The 18,909-nt window shown below is 34.4% G+C and overlaps 1 protein-coding gene across 1 annotated transcript in view; it reads right to left on the reverse strand.

Annotated features, from left to right (window-relative positions):
• Window positions 1–18,909, reverse strand: part of L3MBTL4 (L3MBTL histone methyl-lysine binding protein 4) — a 503,358-nt gene that overhangs the window by 207,956 nt on the left and 276,493 nt on the right. The window contains exon 14 of the mRNA XM_051970424.1: window positions 1,045–1,147. Coding sequence (XP_051826384.1) covers window positions 1,045–1,147 — 103 coding nt within the window. The remainder of the gene's footprint in view (window positions 1–1,044; window positions 1,148–18,909) is intronic.

An 18,909-nucleotide genomic window follows, 5' to 3' on the forward strand; every position in this document is an offset into this window, starting at 1 on the left:
TGAGACTGCAAAGTCAACTCCATGCCACCAAGAACCATCAAAACTAAATATTAGTAGAGATCTACTGCATTAAATAAATTATTTTTTATGGCAGCTTGAGCAATGCTAGGCTTAGTTAATACCTCTGAATGTGGGCTCTAGAACCTTTTCCCCTTAAATCTAGTTTTCCATCATAAATAACTGGGTCCGTTTCATAACCAGCTGTACAATGATAACTTCCCCTATGATGAGGATCAGATGATTTATTTAAGTAGTTTTTCTCCTGTATCAGGTATTTTTATCAATTTCTACATAAATTAATCAACTTCATATCTATGTACCTAAAATTTATTTAAAACTGTATGTGTGAATCACCTGTGTGAATAAACTGACATTTCCTTTTCCAAATTACAGAATTCCCAGGAGTAGGAAGAAAGAGGGGGATCAGAATTGGTCCATTTATTTGCATTTTCATTTCTATATTTTATTCTTCTGAAAAACTGATAGTGGAAATATTTTTGTGATTGATTTTTTCCAGTAATTTTCCTACCATTTGCATTCCTGAGAGAAATAAGCTAATAGAGAGACAGAAATAGAAAAAAAAAAAATAAGAAGTGTAGAGAGCAAAAAAGTTTTGTGGATTCTTCTGGAAGGAGACACAGTGGAATCAAAGGAAGTAGGACCATGTGAAGGCAGAAGAATGGGTTATAAGTATAATCCAGTTAGCATAAGGTCTTTCAGGAGACAAAGGGCAGAGAACTACACAGAATACTAGAAAGGTAAAGGTCCAAGGGAAAAATCAGAGGGAGGTCAGAGAATTCTAGGAGGCTATGGGAAGGAGAGAGAAATAGAAGTTTGTATGAGGAGCACAAAGTTTCCTATAAAAAGTTAGATGATTTCTATGGGAATACAAGGATTAATGAAGAAGACGGAGATCAAATATACCTGATATCTGACTACCTTTGGATCTTTCTAGATTTATCTTAAGCCAAGAGTTGTTGTTAATCTGCACAGATTTTGAATCTATAACTGAACTTAAAGAAAAAATAATTTTTTTAAAGGTACCTGTGATGTCCCATGTAGCTTGGACCTCTGATATGGCCTACTCCTCGGCATCCTAGGGTGGGGCAAACAGCTTGGCCTGGAGCAATTTTTTCATCTTTTTCTCCTTTTAAAAGTAAAAAAAATATACATATTTTAAAAATAAACTCTGGGTAAAGAAAATAGGAAAGACTAGATTTCACAAGTATAATTGATTTCATTTTGTTTGCCTTATCAATGGCAGATAGAAATAAAAGTTCAGATTTTATCTTCTATAACAAGGTTCCTTAAACTTTTTCCATTTTGTGCCTGAGAAATTTTCATGCAACCCTGTCTCGAATCTGAGCAGAGGTCTTTTTGTCAGTGTTTGTGCATGCACAGTACAAAGTGCAAATGTTATTTTTCAGAACCAAGGCTGCAGTGAAGTCATGGGATGCAAGACGGGCAAGTGCAGCCAAAAACACCTCAGATTCATTCCGAGTTTGATTCTGAATTAATCTTTGGTTTGCATTCAGAAATTTTTTACTCTTGCCAACTTTTTTCTGATGCCCACATTCATTTGCATGATTCCACATGGGATTGTGACCTACAATTTAAGAAGCTTTGTTCTATAAAATGCGTATTACCATCTTCATCATCAGAAAGCTCTTATTAAGGATTAATTTGTAAAAAATCACACTATAAAATGATTGGAGTGTTCTCTGCCCTTAAGAGTTATATAGCCTAAAAGACAAGACCTTTATGAACCGAGTTGAATAACTGAATAAAAGACATTAATGAAATACATAAATTCATCTTTCATAAAGCTGCTCCAAAATTTCCTGAGACACAGATAAGGCCACAGTCATTCTCCTTCTTAAAAAGCTTCAGTGGTTCCCCATCACTGCAGGCCCAGAAGGCCAAATCTAATCCTTTGTCTGCTCACAATCTAGCCTCTATCTATTTTCCAGAATTCGGAAAAGGAAAGAGAAAAAAATTTACATAATAACTTCATTATATATTTAAACAGTTTCCTCAACAGTAAAACAGGGACAAGGGGATCAAACAAGATAGTGCTTGTAAAGTACTTAGCACCGAGTAGGCACTATATATTTATTCCACTATCTCTTCCCAAATATGAAATAATTTCCAGAAGCAGGGGCACAAACAAGAAAAGGATATAGTGCTCTCCAGGAATGAGAATGCAAAGTCTCACAGGAAGGAGATGGAATCTCACAGAGCGAAAAACAAGTAGGTCCAGTTGTTTGGGGATAGAGATATTGAAAGGAGAAATGAGAATACATTTCTGAAATATAGGCCAGAGTCAGACTGATAAAGATTTTAATGGCCAAAAAGATATGGCTGTATTTTAACCTAGAGGCAAATAGAAATAATGAAGCTTCTTAATCAGGGAGTGATATTATTAGACGTGTGCTACAGAACATCCATTTGTCAGCAGCAGAAAGGATGGATAGTGACTAGATTTAGAGATTCATTAAGAGCCTACCACAATAGTCTAGACAAAAGATAGCAAGGTGCAAGTGCAAAGGAGGACAGAGCTTCATTGGTTTTCTGTTGCCAAGCTTTCATTAAACATGTTTGTCCTAGGACCTATAAGTAAAAAAGATATTTAGAGCATCTCTTTCATGGTGACGAAGAATTAGATATCTAGAGGATATCCATCAATTGCAGAATGGCTGCACAAGTTGAAATATGTGAATGTGATGGAATACTATTATGTCAAAAGAAATGACGAAGGGGATGATTTCAGAATAACCTGGGAAGACTCATATAAACTAATGCAAAGTGAAGTAAGCAGAACCAGGAGAACATGGTGCAGAGTAACAACAGTATAAAGAGAAACCTTATGTCTATGAAAGACTTAGTTACTCTCATCAATGAAATGATCTAAGACAATTCCAAAGGACTAATATCCTCTCTACCCCTGGAGATTGAACTGATGAATTCTGAGTGCAGATTTACTTCTTGCTTGTTGTTTGTTTTACAACAAAGATAATATGGAAATGTTCTGCATGATTTCACAAGTATAACTGATTTCATTTTGTTTGCCTTATCAATGGCAAGAGAAAGAGACTGGAAATCAAAATTTTTGAGAAACACATGCCCAACATAAAAATATAATAAATTTGATAAAAAGAAAAAGAGTTTTTAAATTTTCTTTCATATTTGCTGTTTTGTGAAAGGATATTCTAAATTATCCTTCACTCAACTGTCAGAGATTTTCCAACAGCAAAGATCCGACTATGATAGCAACTACTCAATAAATTACAATGGCTTTAGTTACGTCCATAATCCAAAATAAAGTGCTCTCTTTAGTAGGGTGAAGAGCTTTCAACACTTTGCTCTTATCTGTATAGTCAAAAATACAAGTAAAATGACATCTATTCAATACCTCACACATGACATCCATGTTCTGTCTTTGTACCTGGGCTGGCTTTTTACTTTGTGATCTCAACCTTTTAGTTTCCATGTATTCCTGTAATATTTAGCTTTTGTAGGCGGCTTTTTTCAGTCCTATCCTTGTCCATAGCTGCTAGTATCTTCCTCTCTGAGATTACTTTTTATCTACTCTGGGTATATATATTCTGGGTATGTTCCTATTTACTTATATGCTACCCTCCCCACTGCTCCCCACCATTACAATATGAGCTACTTGAAGAAAGGGACTGGGGAACTTTCCTTGGTTTTGCCTTTGTGTTCCACCACTACATTTGTCTTTCTTATACTTTGGATTCAAGTTATTTCCCCAAGATTATACTCACCCTGTCACAGATAAGAATCTCCTCTTTTTATACCTATAATAGTGCGCAATCAGGAAAATCTGAATTCAGATCTAACCTCAGACACTTACTAGATATGTGACCCTAGTCAAGTTACTTAATCCTGTTTGCTTCAATTTCCTTATTTGTAAAATGTACTGGAGAAGGAAATAGTAAAAACTTTAGTATCTTTTTTTTTTAATTTTATTTTATTTAATAATAACTTTGTATTGACAGAATCCATGCCAGGATAATTTTTACACGACATTATCCCTTGCAATCACTTATGTTTCGTTTTTTCCCCTCCCTCTCTCCTCCCCCCCCCAAGATGGCAAGCAGTCCTATATATGTTAAATATGTTGCAGTATATCCTAGATACAATACATATTTGCAGAACCGAACAGTTCTCCCGCTGCACAGGGAGAATTGGATTCAGAAGGTAAAAATAACTCGGGAAGAAAATCAAAAATGCAAATAGTTCACATTCATTTCCCAGTATTCCTTCTTTGGGTGTAGCTGTTTCTGTCCATCAAAAAACTTTAGTATCTTTAAAAAAAAAAAAGCCAAATGGGGATACAGAATCTGACATTACTGAAAGGACTGAATAATATAATTAAATTACCCTAAAACTTTTGTGATTCTTAGAATATTCTTTCTCTTTTCCCATAATATACCACTGCAACTGCAAAAGTAGACAAGAAGTCCAGAGGACTGAGCACCATTTTGCATTTTTCTTTCTTTGATAGTACTTCATAGGCCAAGGATTTACCACCAAATGGTTAGACTATTGGTAATGAGGTTTTGAATGTCCAGCCAGGATGATCCTTCAAAATCAGAGCCAGTCTGTTTCTTATAATATCCATTCAAAGTCATCAAACTCACCCTCTTTCTAAGGTTTTTCTTTATGTTCAGTGCCCCACTATCTTTAGTCACAAACAATAGCACCCCTCCCCCATTTTACACTTTGCCTCAATCCACAAATCCAATCAACTGCCAAATCTTACCTATTCTACCTGCATAGCATCTCTCATATATTTTTCCTTTCTCTCCAGCACAAAGTCAAAACTCTAATTCAAGCTCTCATTACCATGCTTCTAAATTATTGCAATAGATTCCTAATTATTTTCCCTTCCTCTGGATGTCCCCTCTACAATCTCTCCTCACTAACAGCTGACAAATTTATCTTTCTAAAGGGCAAGTTTGAATATGTCACACTCTCTATGAGGTTCTCTATTTCCTCTAGATCTGGGATTCTTAATCTGGGTTCTGTGAATTTCTCTTTTAAATAAAATATTCAATAACTATATTCAACAAAACTGGTTTCCTATGCAACCTTACATATAATTTATGCATATAAAAATGTTCTTCTGGGAAGGGGTCCATAGGCTTCACCAGACTGCCAAAGGAATCTGCAACACCAAGAATATAAAAATCACTGCCCTAGATAAAACACAAATTCTTCTGCTTAGCATTTCAAGTCTTTCACAAGATGGATTCAGGCTCTTTTCCTATCATATTCACTCTGTAGTTCTCCTTAATTGCCATTACCTATATAAAATATTTTATCTTCATCTCTATACTTTTTTACACCCTTTTCTTTATATCAAGAAGTTACTCTCTCCTGTCTGCTTCCTGGAATCCCCATTTTGGTATTTGCTTCAAAAGCACAGCTCAGATATTATCTCTTATCAAAGGTCTGCCTTGACTTCCCCTTTATTGTAGTTGTTAGTCTCCTAATATGTTGTATGGTCATTTTTCAGTTGCATCTAATTCTCCACACCACCATTTGGAATTTTCTTGGCAAAGAGATTGGAGCAGTTTTCCATTTCCTTCTCCAACTCATTTTACAGGTGAAGAATGGAGGCAAAAAGGGTTAAGTGAATTGTTCAAGGTCATATAGCTTATAAATCTGAGGCTAGATTTGAACTCAGGAAGAGAAGTTCTCTATCTACTGCATCACTGACCTGCCTTTCCTCTCCTAATTAAGCTGCATTTATTTTGCATTTCCTTATTTAGGTACATGTCTTTGTCATCCCTTGTTGCACATCCGCAGTCCATAATTAGGATCATAGATTTGGGCAGAAAGGAACTTCAGAGGCTATCTAGTACAATCCCCTCATTTTGCAGATGAGGAAACTCCCAGACCTAATAAATATCTGGGGCAACATTGGAATTCAGATCTTCCTGACCCCAAGGCCATCCCCTATTGGCAATGCCATGCCCTTTGAAGGAAAGAATTATATAGCTTTTGTCCCTTTTTTCTCCAAGCCTAGACCTGGTGATTACTAAACACTTGATGAATTTCATTTCTAGTACAGCAGAAACTGATGCCATAGGGCACAGAGTGCTAAGTCGGAAAGACTCATATTTCAGAGTTCAAATTTAACTTCAGACACTTACTAGCTGTGAGACCCTGGGCAAGAAACTTAACCCTGCTTGCCTTAATTTCTCTTCTGTAAGATGAGCTGGGGAAGAAAATGGTAAACTCCTCCGCTATTTTCGCAAAGAAAACTCCATATGGACTCATGAAGAATTGACTGAACCATAAAAAGAGCAGAACCTGCTGAATCCAAAGTTAAGCTAGACCAATGTATCCTCTGTGTCACATGTAGGCAGCAGACCAGGATTTTGAAAGTAGCAAGGTATCAGATGAAAAAAATTATCCCTGAAGGGAAACAAATGCTATTATATAATCATAAACATTTTACTCCTTTTTTTCTTCTTGTAAATGTTTTTATTCCTTGATTTTTTATCTTTCCTGAGTAGGACATTTTAAAATTAATAGAATGCTAAGCTTTGTCCTTTGTTAGTTATATTATCTTAAGTACATCTATTGATCTCTTTGGGCCTATATTTCTTCTACAGTAAACAGGGAGATGGCCCAATGCTCCTTATATTTCTAAATCCTAGGAATATATCAGTGAAGTTCTTACTAAAGCATTACTGAATTTTCCAAGAAAGAAAGATATCCTCGAACTCCAAATTGTATGAAGAATAAAAAAGTACAATATTAATGTCAACATTATTTCATGATTGTAATTATAAGTAGGGCATATGGTTCACTATTTCTCCAAGCAGCTGAGTACATGAAATCAATGAGTGCACATGATGATGTTATTTGATATGCCCTTTCTGGAAGTAAGCAGTATTACTCTGAAAGGCAGAAAGAAGCACAAAATATACCAGCCCTCCAGATCATATGAAGCTGTCCTACATAATGTATGAGTAGGAGAGATCCATATAAGCCAGTGTAGACTCAATACACAGGTGATTTCTTTGTCTCTAGCAAACAAATAAGGAAATTGTCCTCTCATCTTATTCAGAATTGACCAGAAGTGCCAACCCTGATAAACGTAAATGGAGTTTATTATGATCTCCAGACTGGGTTAGCAGCTGAGGCCATTTCTCATCTACTCTAGCCTGTTCTCTGTCTTCCTTGGAGGATGGAAGAGTTCCCTCTTTTGTTTTGCTGCTAGAATCATCTGATTTAATGTAAAATGAGAAAACTGACAGTGATTGAATCAAATGAAGATGCTTTAATGGATGTGATGCAAGAGGATCTCTTTCATTAAAAATTCCAGATAAAAATTGGCCAGTGACAAGAAATAGGAGAGGGGGAAGAAGGATGATTGTAATTATGTCAAGGCTAATTTCCCACTGCTAGCAAAGTATTCAATTTGGCTTGATTCTATTAGCAAATTTTTCTGCAGAGACAATAATATTAGTGTTGGGTAGCAGTATCAGTAGAGGTGACATTAAGCTTGCAATGCCGTTTTATCAAATAATTACACTAGCTTTGAGTGAAAAAAATTAAATGTACTTAAAGGTCATAGACTACAGAGACATCTACAAACTCAGAATTATCAAATGTCATCACTCCCTGCCCAATTCATTCTGTCCCCACAAATGATTAGTTCACCTAATTTAAAAATTTAAAACAATTAAAACCCACTTATGTTTTGTTTTCAGTGAGTCAGGCATATAGTGGGTAGGTTTGGAATTTTTTTCTTTGGGATATTTAGATAGATAGTACATGTTATTCAGAATTTTTAATGAAATACCTGCCTTTAACTATGGAGAATGCAAATAAACATTTTTCAAACCAAACTTATCGGCTAATTATAAACATTCTCAGTTTCTCCAAGAATTAGGCTTAATAAATATCTATTATGCTAGATTAATGAGTTTCACAAAATTCCAACTGTTTCATTCCAAGTATTCAAAGTGTTATGGAATCACATGAAAAAAGGGGGGAAAAAAGAACTTGATAAAATGGATAAGTCATGAGAATTCAAGAAATTAATTCCCTAAATACCACACATGCTCTATCTATGAAATGCTACAGATAAGCCACTAAATTAGAAAAGTAGTCAAGTAGAAAAACGTAATGCTGGCAATATCTTAAGGAGAAGGCTCATGGTCTTTTAGGTGTCAAGCTGTGACCTTTCTGACAGCAGGGGATGAAACAGAAAGATGGTTGGTCATATAATCAATGACAATACACAAAAAAGAAGCCAGTAGTAGAACCAAACAGATTAGATGAAAATGATCTAAGACTGTACAAGATTGACCAAAATTAGGTAAAAAGTAAAAAAGGAGACAAAGAGATTGTTAAGGTGTCCTGAAAGTTTTTCAAACATACTTAGCACAATTGGTATACTAGGGAACCAGAAAGATGAATTCTGTTAACATCAAACTGTTGAGAAGGAAGAGTCTTCTGGCTAAGAAAGAATGGGATAACAGAGAAGGTATCTGTTAGAATCTAGAGGTTCTTGTTTGAGGCTGAAACTTTGTCTGAAAATAAAATATCTGAAACATCCTAATAAAGACTCCATGCTAGAGTGAAGCAAAGGTTTTACTATTGTTTTATCTGTATAAAGATTGGGTGGGCAGAGAATATATGTTGTTATTGCCATTCAGTCAGTTGTTTCAGTTACTTCTGACTTTTGTGACCCCATTTAGGGTTTTCTTGGAAAAGATAATGGAGTTATTTGCCATTTCCTTCTCCAGCTCATTTTATAGATTAGGGAACTAAGGAAAACAGGATTTAATGACTAGCCTAGTGTCATATAGCTAGGAATTATCTCAGGCCAGGATCTAAACTCAGAAAAAGCAGTTTTATCACCAAGTCTGTCACTCTCTCTGCTGTGCCATTAGCTTATAACTTTCAAAAATAATGGAACCAATCTCTCCTAAAGCTAATAAATTTGGCTACGGTTTGGATAATGAAAATAGATTCGCCTTCACAAAGGGCATTGCATAAAGAGTTAAAGGTCATCTGACCTCCCACTTCTTCTACAGCAGCCCCAAGAGTTGAAAAAAATCCTAAAATGAAACAAACGATCTTTATATTATTGTTTCAGCTATCACATAATCAGGATATGATAGGATCACAGACTCATCCAGAAGAGGTCCTAGATAGTAATTAGTTGAGCCCCTTCATTTTATGTATAAAGAAACTAAAGCCCGGGTTTGCATTTCCATTTGTAATCTCAAGTGATTTGCCCAAAGTCACAGGTGATAAGAGGTAAATCTGAAAATGGAATTCAGGTCCCCAGATACCAATTCCAAAGCTCTTTCAAGTACTGTGAGCATACGTAACTAATTCCCAGGATTCACAAGACACATTACATTAAGCAATTATTTTTTGAACCACACATAAGGTACTATGTTCAGAGCAGATGCAAATAGCTTTCCAACCTCTAGTCTACGCTTCTGAGTGTTTCCAAATAACAGCTGCTTGAGCCATCCTACCTGTCTCAATGTCTGGCTGTTCCCTTTTTAGGTGTCTCCTTTTTAAAGCACTTGGTTCAACATTAAGCTAAACTCACATCTCTTCCAATTCCACGCTATCCTCCACACAGCTACTACTGTGATTTTGCTAAAAGAGGGATCACAACAAGGTGGACCCATGGCACCCACCCCACTAGACCCACTCAATAAATAGTAGTGACTTTGCAATATGCATTGGATCAAATGTTATCCTTATGGCATTTTAATCTCTTTAAGTCTTGGGCCAATTTGCCTTTCTCTTTGGGATACTCAGATAGATAGTAGGTTATTCAGAAATTTTAATGAAATAGCTGCCTTTAACTATGGAGAAATACAAATAGTCTTATTTATGCATTACTTCCCTCAATATATTCTATGGTTCAATCAAACTGAACTGCTTGCTTTTTTTTCCACAAGTGACACTGCACCCACCATTTATTTTCATGCCAGCATCTATTCTCAGCTCCATCTCCTGCACCCACTGTCTGCCGCTACTGAAGTACCAATTTCTGCATGAGATCTTTCCTGGACCCCCAGCTGGTAGTGTCCCAAATGTCTTCTTACCTTATATTTACTTCCATATATGTATATATGCATACATATGTATGTTTATATGCATATACATATGTTGTGTTCTATTTCTATTAGACTATAAGCTTTTTGAATTTGTAACCTAAGTGTCTAACACAGAGTATAGGACATAGTAGGTTCTTTAAAATTTTTTATTAATTGATAGAAACAAAAAATCAACAGCATCCTGTCTCTACTTTCTTTCTCGTCATGGACTTTGAGAAGGGATGTAAATTTGGGAGTGCTTTGTGATTAGGTCATGTTTTATCCTTTTCCTTGAAAAGTTGAGGTGTTTTTTCCCCTACCTTAAGGGAAGTTATATTTTTGTGGTTGTATTTTGTGGCTAAACATACCTGATGACTGAAAAACAAACTACTTCCCCCAACAGACTATTTCACCTGTTCTTATAATCAAAGTATGCATAATTCTTCAAACATAATTTGAACAATAGTACATTTTCAACAGTCAGCAAATATTCATTACAGCAATGCTTAGTGCAATTATTTCCAATGACTAAAAATGAAGCCAAAGCAATGAATTATTTCATGAAAAAATAGTGGGGATTGAAGGATATCCAACAAAGAAACAAACATCCAATACATACCAAAATATTCAAAACAGAACTCTTTGTTGTAGCAAATAGTGTATTCAGTAAAAAACATTGACATATATATTTAATGGAATATTATTATTTAACAAGAAATGATAAATAAGGAATACAGAGAAACATGGGAAGATTTTTAACAACTAATCAATAAAGAAAAATTTATTAAGGATGTATTATGTACAAAGAACTGTAATAGACTCTGGGCCCACAAGGATAGAAATAAAAGTATACCTGATCCTTAGGGATCATATATATTCTGTTGAGGAAGACAGCACATTTGTACATAAGTATATACAAAAAAGTATTAACTGACTATTGAAGAGTAAAATGAACAGAAATAAGAGAAAACAATCACTATAACAATATAGTTTTTCTTAATACTTGTAAAGCACTGTTAAACATTTTACAAATATCAAAAGATTATAAATTTATATTAAAAGATCCCCAAAAGGAAAATTAATTCTGACTATCACAGACTAATGAAGGTTGGTGGGCAGAGTGTTATGTATACTGTCAGTAAGATCAGGGAATTTTGCTTGGTTGTCTAACTTGGTTAGAAGGGATAATTCAAATTAGAAGGGGGTGAAGAGAACATCCCAATTTTCCAACTAGAAATGATTGAAATCAAGACAGAATATATTTTTCCTTAAAGTAATTAAAAGAAAAGACAAGAAAAAGGATCAGTCATATTGGGTCTAAACCAAAACATCTTCCTTCTAATCAAATCATAAGTAAAGCATACATATAAACAACCAAAAAGAATTAGCAGTGAAGTTAGCATCTAGTCATTGCTAACAGAAAACACTCTACAGAAGTCAATTACATGAGAAATTCCATTTTTTTCATTCCAATTATATTTTCTCCTCATAGCTTTTGCTTTAACCCCAACTCTGCACCTAATGACACTCCTTTCTTTAATTGCCTGGAAATGAACTGGCAAGAGATGGCACATTTACAGTAAGTAAATTCTCCACAGTGCTAGTTATAATAGGTAGTTATGTGTAATGGATGAAACCAGTTACTTTCCCTCTAAGATCTGTGTACTGCTTACTCATCCCTTAGGCTTTTAATTAGTCTGGATTCAGGGACCTAAGCAAAGAGAAAAAATACGGGAAACAACTCCTTCAGGGAGTTTAAAGTGTGACTGTTGCCCCAGAGGAGACTCTCTGGTAACAGGTGTGACAGAACAGTCCCCGGCTACTGCCAGAATGCCTATCCAAAAGGCAAATAACAACAGTGCTTTCTAATTGTGCTTTCCGAAATTAACCAGACAAAATAAAGTTCCTATGACAAAAAAAATTATGTGGAAAAGCTTCTGAAATCTTACGGCTTGGAGACTGGAGGTAGGGCAAGAAAAGAGAGAAGGAGGGAAAGGGGGAAAGAGGAAAAAGAGGAAAACAGAGAAGGCAGAAAGAAGGGAAGAAGGCAGGAAAGGCAGGAAAGCAGAAAGGAAAGAAGGGAAAGAGAGAGAGAAGGAGGGAGGAGGAAGGAAGGGAGGATAAGCACCTACTAAGTGCCAGGCAGTGTGCACTTAATATCTTTACAAATACTATCTTTTTATCCTCACAACAATCCTGGGAGGTAAGTGCTATTATGATCACCATTTCATAGTTGAAGAAATTGCTGCCTCTCTTCTGGTGATTGTATAATCTTCTATCTAATTAGTAAATCAATGAGCACTTATTAGGTATCTGCTATGTATCAGGTATCATGCAAGGCAATGGAGATACAAAAACAAAATGAAACAGGAAGCTTACAATCTATCAAATGGAAGAATAATTAAGGTAAGCTTAGTAATGTAGCACAAGGGATGACTACATGGTAATCACAAGTAGCAGAAAAGCTAGAGTCAACTTCCACTCTGTGATGGATGTAAAAGGTCAAATCTATTTGATGACTGGCAGTATCTTACAAAATACCCCTAAAGCTTCAGTTACTTAAATAGGAAACAAAAGGTAAATCTGGGGGACTCTAATGGAAATGTAAATCCATGCGGCTAAACTATACTGGTTTCAATTTAGGTTTAAATGTTTATTGTGATTTTAAGCATAAATATTTTTATCTTTTAGAACAATATTAAATATTTTAAACAAAAATGATTCTATTCTGTATAATGTAAAGACACCAGACTCAAATCTTTATGTTTTGCAAAGATCACTGTGATAATTCTTATCAAATATATGCATTTAAACCATGGTTTACACATAGCCTATGTGTGATACTTGTGAAAAGGTAAAGAAAGACACCTAATAACAAAACTTTCCCCCCATAAAACTAAAATGAGGACTTTTATAAATTATATTAAAGGAAATAATTAATTGCATAATCTCAGAGGTAGAGGAGCCTCAAATGCCATCATGTTCAATTTGTAGCTTATATACAAAGACATCTAGTAAGGAAGAAACCACTCTCTTAGAAACAGTCAGTCTCCTGAGTCCCCTTTTGGACAGTTCTAAATATAAGAAAATCTTCCTGTTATATCAAGCATAAGTCTGTATCTCTATAAGTTTCATCCATGTTCTATTCTCTGATGACAAAGATAATGAATGAATGAGAATTTATTAAGTAGTTAGTAAGTGCTAAGCCTTGTGCTAATAGTTCATATGTATATATAATAATAATAATAATTGTTATTATAATTACACAAGGCATCCCAAAAGAGTTAATGGTGTTTAAGTTTTATAATAATCATTATTATACTATAGCTATAATAGAATCACACTATTATATATACTATTACTAATACATATATCTTTATAAACAGTAGCTATTAATAGCCATTGTTTATTAGATAAATTATCTTTTTTTTTTAGATAAATTATCTTACTAGATTTATTTGTTCAGTCATTTTTCAGTTCAGGGGCAGGGGAGGAGAATTGAGAAACTCAAGTTTACTCTATTTTGTAATTGATTCTATTCTATATCACTTTTGACATTTTGTATACTTTGCCTCTAAGTTAAATTCAGATGTACAGCTTTCCTCCCTAAGCTAATTAAGTCTAAAAGTTCAGTTTTCTTGCTAATCACTGTTCTAATATTGTGTCAAGGAAATGTTTTATCCTTGAGAGAGGCAGGTTTTTTGTCAGAGAGTCTACTCTGTTAACTCTGCCACAGTGGCTGTCCTTTGAGAATATCTTGTTTGTTATCACTGGGACACTAGCTAGCCATGTGGAAAGCAATGGCAACAGTGAGCTTTCCGTACTAACAAGATGGAAGGAGGGATTGTTGCTAGTTCGGCATTCCAGATTTCCAGTCAATCTTATTGCTTTCCCATTGCTCTCTGCTAGCTTGTGGATGTTCTTCCTTTTATTGTCCTCATTTTAAGTCTTTTTGTTGTTGTTGTTGGAGAGCTAAAGATACCTTTTATTGATCATTGCTAGATTTGCCAATTACTTTGGAACTTTGTGCCATTTCCATCACCACAATACAATTTGAAGTATTAAGGTAGAACTGCTTAATAAATAATTAGTAATTAATTAGTAATTGTTACTGTTAGTGTTAGCAATAACGTATTTATTACTAGTAGTAATAATATGCATAACATCGAAATGTATTTACAGAATGCTTTAAGATTATAGAGCGTTTTTCTTAAAACCCCTTGAATGCTAGTTCAACCTAACCGTTTTTTAAATGAGGAAAATGAGCTGCCAAAATAATGGCAGACCCAGACTTTGAGCACAGGTATACTAATTCCCAGTTCCATGATACTCTCAGTTTATTTTAATGATCAATTTTTTTATATGTGTACTTATTAGTAAAGCTTTTCTCATCCGTGTGTGTGTGTGTGTGTATACTTTTTAAAGGCTTAGCACCTACTAAGTGCCTAAGTTTTTGATCATCTTCAATGAATATATGTTCCACCTGCTGGTTCGTTGCTAAGCTTGAGAAAAACCACTTGTTAATAATATTCTGTACTTACATTCTAATGGGGACATAATGATAACTGAAAAGAAACATAGAAATAAGGCAAATACATAGGATGGATAGATTTCCTGTCAAACTTGAGCAAAATGCAACTTTTTAGTCAAAATTTTAACTACAATGATGAACTATGGTCAGCAACACTGGAAGGAACTTCCAAGTTAATGAGCTCAAAAATTCATCTAAGTATTTGAATCAGTGCAGAAAAATTAAGGAAAGTATTTGATAGATAAAAGATTTCATGATTTCCCCACTGCTCTGAGAGGATGGGTAAATTATCAGAGCTACTCTATTATCTACAGCTGCCAGTCAGAATCAAAAGCATGGGCATGCAAAAGGGGAAGAAAATGGGCAGAATAATGGATTCCACATGCTCAAGTTACAAGACTAAAAGTTATAAAAAAATTCAGTCACCTATTATCTATCATAATATGCACATTTTTGTGAGATGGAGTATATAACTTTGATGTAATCGAGAAAAAATAAGTTATTTAAAATTAATATCATAACATTTGAAAAATAATTTATCAGCAAAATACTCTTGGCCCCAACATTTGCTCTATAGGTTTTCATTTCTTGAGATTTATGGCTTTCCTGTTACTCACTGAATTTTAGCTTTAATAAACTTACTGATTTTGGGGTGCTTAACAATGCAAGGAGGATTGGGAAAAAATCCAATTTTTCCACAACTCTCTCTAATAAAAAAAATCCTAAAAATTCAGTTTAAAACATATATCTTTATTCACTCTTCATTCTTTTTTTTAAATTTTTATTTAATGATTACTTTATATTGACAACATTATCCCTTGCACTCGTTTCTTTTCCGATTTTTTTTCCCCTCCCTCCCTCCACCCCCTCCCCTAGATGGCAAGCAGTCCTTTATATGTTGGATATGTTGCAGTATATCCTAGATACAATATATGTTTGCAGAACCGAACAGTTCTCTTGTTGCATAGGAGAATTGGATTCAGAAGGTATAAATAACCCGGGAAGAAAAATAAAAATGCAGATAGTTCACATTCGTTTCCCAGTGTTCGTTCTTTGGGTGTAGCTGCTTTTGTCCGTCATTTATCAATTGAAACTCAGGTCTCTTTGTCAAAGAAATCCACTTCCATCAAAATATGTCCTCATACAATATCGTTGTCGAAGTGTATAATGATCTCCTGGTTCTGCTCATTTCACTTAGCATCAGTTCATGTAAGTCTCGCCAGTCCTCTCTGTATTCATCCTGCTGGTCATTTCTTACAGAACAATAATATTCCATAACATTCATATACCACAATTTACCCAGCCATTCTCCAATTGATGGGCATCCATTCATTTTCCAGTTTCTAGCCACTACAAACAGGGCTGCTACAAATATTTTGGCACATACAGGTCCCTTTCCCTTCTTTAGTGTTTCTTTGGGATATAAGCCCAATAGAGACACTGCTGGATCAAAGGGTATGCACAATTTGATAACTTTTTGGGCATAATTCTAGATTGTTCTCCAGAATGGTTGGATTCGTTCACAACTCCACCAACAATGCATTAGTGTCCCAGTTTTCCCGCATCCCCTCCAACATTCATCATTATTTTTTCCTGTCATCTTAGCCAATCTGACAGGTGTGTAGTGGTATCTCAGAGTTGTCTTAATTTGCATTTCTCTGATCAATAATGATTTGGAACACTCTTTCATATGACTGGTAATAGTTTCAATTTCGTCCTCTGAAAATTGTCTGTTCATATCCTTTGACCATTTATCAATTGGAGAATGGCTTGATTTCTTATAAATTTGAGTCAGTTCTCTATATATTTTGGAAATGAGGCCTTTATCAGAACCTTTAACTGTGAAGATGTTTTCCCAGTTTGTTGCTTCCCTTCTAATCTTGTCTGCATTAGTTTTGTTTGTACAAAGGCTTTTTAATTTGATGTAATCCAAATTTTCTATTTTGTGATCAGTAATGGTCTCTAGTTCATCTTTGGTCACACATTTCTTTCTCCTCCACAAGTCTGAGAGATAAACTATTCAATGTTCCTCTAATTTATTTATAATCTCGTTCTTTATGCCTAGGACATGGACCCATTTTGATCTTATCTTGGTATATGGTGTTAAGTGTGGGTCCATGCCTAATTTCTGCCATACTAATTTCCAATTGTCCCAGCAGTTTTTATCAAATAATGAATTCTTTTCCCAGAAGTTAGGGGCTTTGGGTTTGTCAAACACTAGATTGCTATAGTTGACTATTCTGTCTTGTGAACCTAACCTTTTCCACTGATCCACTAATCTATTTCTTAGCCAATACCAAATGGTTTTGGTGACTGCTGCTTTATAATATAATTTTAGATCAGGTACAGCTAGGCCACCTTCATTTGATTTTTTTTTCATTAATTCCCTTGAGATTCTCGACTTTTTATTGTTCCATATGAATTTTGTTGTTATTTTTTTCTAGATCATTAAAATATTTTCTTGGAAGTCTGATTGGTATAGCACTAAATAAATAGATTAGTTTAGAGAGTATTGTCATCTTTATTATGTTCGCTCGGCCGATCCAAGAGCACTTAATATTTTTCCAATTATTTAAGTCTGACTTTATTTGTGTGGAGACTTTTTTATAATTTTGCTCATATAATTCCTGACTTTCCTTTGGTAGATAGATTCCCAAATATTTTATGGTATCAACAGTTATTCTGAATGGAATTTCTCTTTGTATCTCTTGCTGTTGTCACTCTTCATTCTTAAAGAATCATTTACAATTATGTCCATTCATCTTTTTAAAAGGATATGTTAAGTTCAGTCATTGTAGTTGTGTCTTACTCTTCATTTTGGGGGTTATCTTGACAGAGATGAGGAACTGAAAAAACAGGATTAATTGACTTGCCCTCAGAGTCGCATGGTTAGTGTCTGAGGCAGGATCTGAACTCATGAAAATTAGTCTTCTTGATTCTAAATCCAGTACTCTATTCACTATGCCACCTAATTGTCTCGCTTTAAAGATAACATTAATATTTAAAAAAACATATTTGTGATATGTGAGACCCAGTATGGTAGACAGGAAGGAGAGCAAGGCCCAAAATCAGAACATTTGAGTATCTGACATTAGTTGTGGGATTTCAGTCACTGATTGCAGTGAGCGTTGATGTTGGGAGAGAAAAAAATGAATGTTCAAGTTTAATTAAAGAAAAGCAGCAATAAGAAGCATTTTAGGAATACTAAAAGACAAAATGGGATAAGAGTTTTATTTGCAAGGGTATTGAAATTTTGGAAAAAATAAGGAAATTAGTTGGTGATATCACTACAGAGTAATTTTATTAGTTTTAGATATCAGTTTTATTTTAAATTCATGCATATGCATAATGGAAATATGTTTTATATGACTGCACATGTTTAAATTACATCAAATTTCTTGCCTTCTCAATGAAGGAGAAGGTCAGGATAAGGAAAAATTTGGAATTCAGAAACAATTTTAAAATGAATATTAAAAATTGTTTTTATATGTAATTGAGGAGACTAAAATATAGCATTTTTAAAAAGAATGTTTTGTGACTTGCTTTGCTTAGATATTGTAGTACATTATAAACTAAAATAGTTGATGATCATTCAATTACACTTTTTATAAAAAAGGCCAAGAACTAAAAAAAAAAATTTCTGGCCATAATGAGTGACTGAATTTCAAAACTACTCTGTGTTGATATATGAAACACAGGGGCCAGATTTTAGAGTAAAGTAACAAGCTTTTGCTCTTATAACTCAGAAATCATCCACAAAACAGAAAATGTAGGATAAATGCCTTAACTAGAAATACTTAAAGCATGTGATATCATTAAGAGAAGACTGTAAGTACATTTTGAAATGTATTATTTTCTTGATAAGTCTATCATGTAAATCTGTAATTAAGGACTTTTAAAATAGCTGACTTTTTCTCTTCTTTTTTCTTTCTTTCTTTCTTTTTAAACACAATACACTGTAATTGTCTATTAAGTCAATGAGTACTTAGGGACTCTTAAACCTGCAGATTGCAAAAAAAATCCTTATGAAATTTTCTTTGAAATAGAATACAACTGAGAATCCCCACTTGCATAGTTAAATTAGCAATCATCTCTGGGCTGAATAACACAAAGACTCTAATATAGTTAGAGGTCAAGATTTAAACTTGAAATCTATCATCCAAATCCATTATTTTGCAACTTTAATGAGATTTCCCATTTCTGCAGGCCTGAAGACACCCTAATTCTATATTCTTGTATTTTTTCACCAAAAAGACTCATTTTTTTTTGCAT

This window comes from Antechinus flavipes, chromosome 1, assembly GCF_016432865.1.
Source record: "Antechinus flavipes isolate AdamAnt ecotype Samford, QLD, Australia chromosome 1, AdamAnt_v2, whole genome shotgun sequence".
Lineage (NCBI taxonomy): Eukaryota > Metazoa > Chordata > Mammalia > Dasyuromorphia > Dasyuridae > Antechinus > Antechinus flavipes.